Source organism: Larimichthys crocea, unplaced genomic scaffold (genome assembly GCF_000972845.2).
Source record: "Larimichthys crocea isolate SSNF unplaced genomic scaffold, L_crocea_2.0 scaffold53979, whole genome shotgun sequence".
In the NCBI taxonomy this organism is placed as follows: Eukaryota; Metazoa; Chordata; class Actinopteri; family Sciaenidae; genus Larimichthys; species Larimichthys crocea.
In genome coordinates, this window is record NW_020857060.1 from 1 (window position 1) to 1373 (window position 1373).

Genomic DNA, 1373 nt, shown 5'->3' on the forward strand with positions numbered 1-1373 from the left:
ATGCAGGACTCTGACTTTGACAATTAATAAAGTTCAAACTTCTCAGTCCAATAACAAACTATTGATCATGTATTGATTGTAGACTGACAGTTGTGTTTTCTAACTGTTTGTTCAGTCTGAGCACAGAAGCTTCAGTCGACTCTGATAGAAGACTCTGATAGATAGAGGAAGAGAAAGGATCAGTCAGTGATCATCAACATGGGCTCAAAGCTGCCTCCACCTGTGTTTACGAATCATGCGGCGCTATCTGGTGGAGCCAAAGTCACCTGCAGGATGTCAGCTGTCTGAAACAGATTCCATCTGAAATGATGAAAATCAGAAACTTTGTTGTCACATTAGTCTTTGTTCATCAGTGGAGGAGCAGCTGGTCTTTGTACAGGACAAATGATGACAGGATGATTTGAGTCCATGTGCACATGAATGATTTGTGTTTCCTCTCCAGATCAAAGTGTGTGTGAGCTGATGTGGATGTGAGTTGAGCAGCATGAATCAGAGTGAGGACAGAGAGGAGGGAGTCCCTCCCTCTAAAAGCACTCTGTGTGGGGAACATGACAGCCAGACCAAAGCTCAGAGGTGAGATGAGGAACTGTCCACGACTCTTCTCCATGTCACAGCTCAGCACTCAAATCACTCCACCATCATTCTTCACACTCAAAGCTCTGTGTGTGTTCTGTTGAAGCCCACAACAGACTCTGAGACCAGACTCTGCTGGACCTGGACCTGGACCTGGACCTGGGCCTGAACCTGGACTTGAACCTGGACCTGAACCCAGCTGTGTGTCCTTCAAGAGTGACCGGTCAAGTGATCGTCTCATTAATTTTAAACAAAGACATTCATCAGACAAAAAGTAAGTTATTCTTTTTTAATTGTTGATAATTATTCATATACATATATCAATACATATGTATTTTATGGAGGAAGATTTTTACTTAACATGAACTTCAATTGTTTTTCTGTCAGGATCCATCAGAGACCAGACTCTGCTGGACCTGGACCTGGACCTGGACCCAGCTGTGTGTCCTTCAAGAGTGACGGGTCCATTGGTCGCTTCATTGATTTTAAAGATGTCGGACCGTCTGCTGCACAGAGGTCAGCTGTTAATAACATTAAAATCTGACTGATTCATGTTTGAACTGTTATTTATCCAGACAAGTTTTTTAAACCTGAATCTTTATTTTCAGCTTCGTTCTTCACAAACATTTAGATTCTCACATCTGAAAACTGACCAACAGAACCAGTAGAACCAGTGGAACCAGTAGAACCAGTAGAAGCCGTCTTCATCTCTTGGCTTCAGTTCCACATTTTCTCCACACACACGTTCTGACTGTTGTCTGACTGCATGAGTATGAAACAGTGATTTTATTGAGGCTAAC

At 42.8% G+C, this 1373-nt stretch overlaps 1 protein-coding gene across 2 annotated transcripts; it reads left to right on the plus strand.

Moving 5' to 3' along the window:
- Nucleotides 1-251: 251 nt before the first annotated feature.
- On the plus strand, nt 252-1146 carry LOC109137546 (cohesin subunit SA-3). Of its 2 annotated transcripts, XM_027276754.1 has the most exons (4): nt 252-573; nt 680-732; nt 763-847; nt 961-1146. In XM_027276754.1, the coding sequence occupies exons 1-4, from the start codon at nt 485-487 to the stop codon at nt 1115-1117; spliced, it is 384 nt and encodes a 127-aa protein (XP_027132555.1). In that variant the 5' UTR covers nt 252-484; the 3' UTR covers nt 1118-1146. The 2 variants fall into 2 exon arrangements, with proteins under 2 accessions (XP_027132555.1, XP_027132554.1); XM_027276753.1 differs by having other exon boundaries at nt 680-847.
- The last annotated feature ends 227 nt before the right edge of the window (nt 1147-1373 follow it).

What these genes read in the sequence shown, in the direction of transcription:
- LOC109137546 (XM_027276753.1), top strand. Translation starts at nt 485, where the DNA reads ATGAATCAGAGTGAGGACAGAGAGGAGGGAGTCCCTCCCTCTAAAAGC. An exon ending in AGCCAGACCAAAGCTCAGAG is followed by an intron (nt 574 to 679) that starts GTGAGATGAGGA and finishes GTTCTGTTGAAG; the next exon opens with CCCACAACAGACTCTGAGAC. An exon ending in AGACATTCATCAGACAAAAA is followed by an intron (nt 848 to 960) that starts GTAAGTTATTCT and finishes TTTTTCTGTCAG; the next exon opens with GATCCATCAGAGACCAGACT.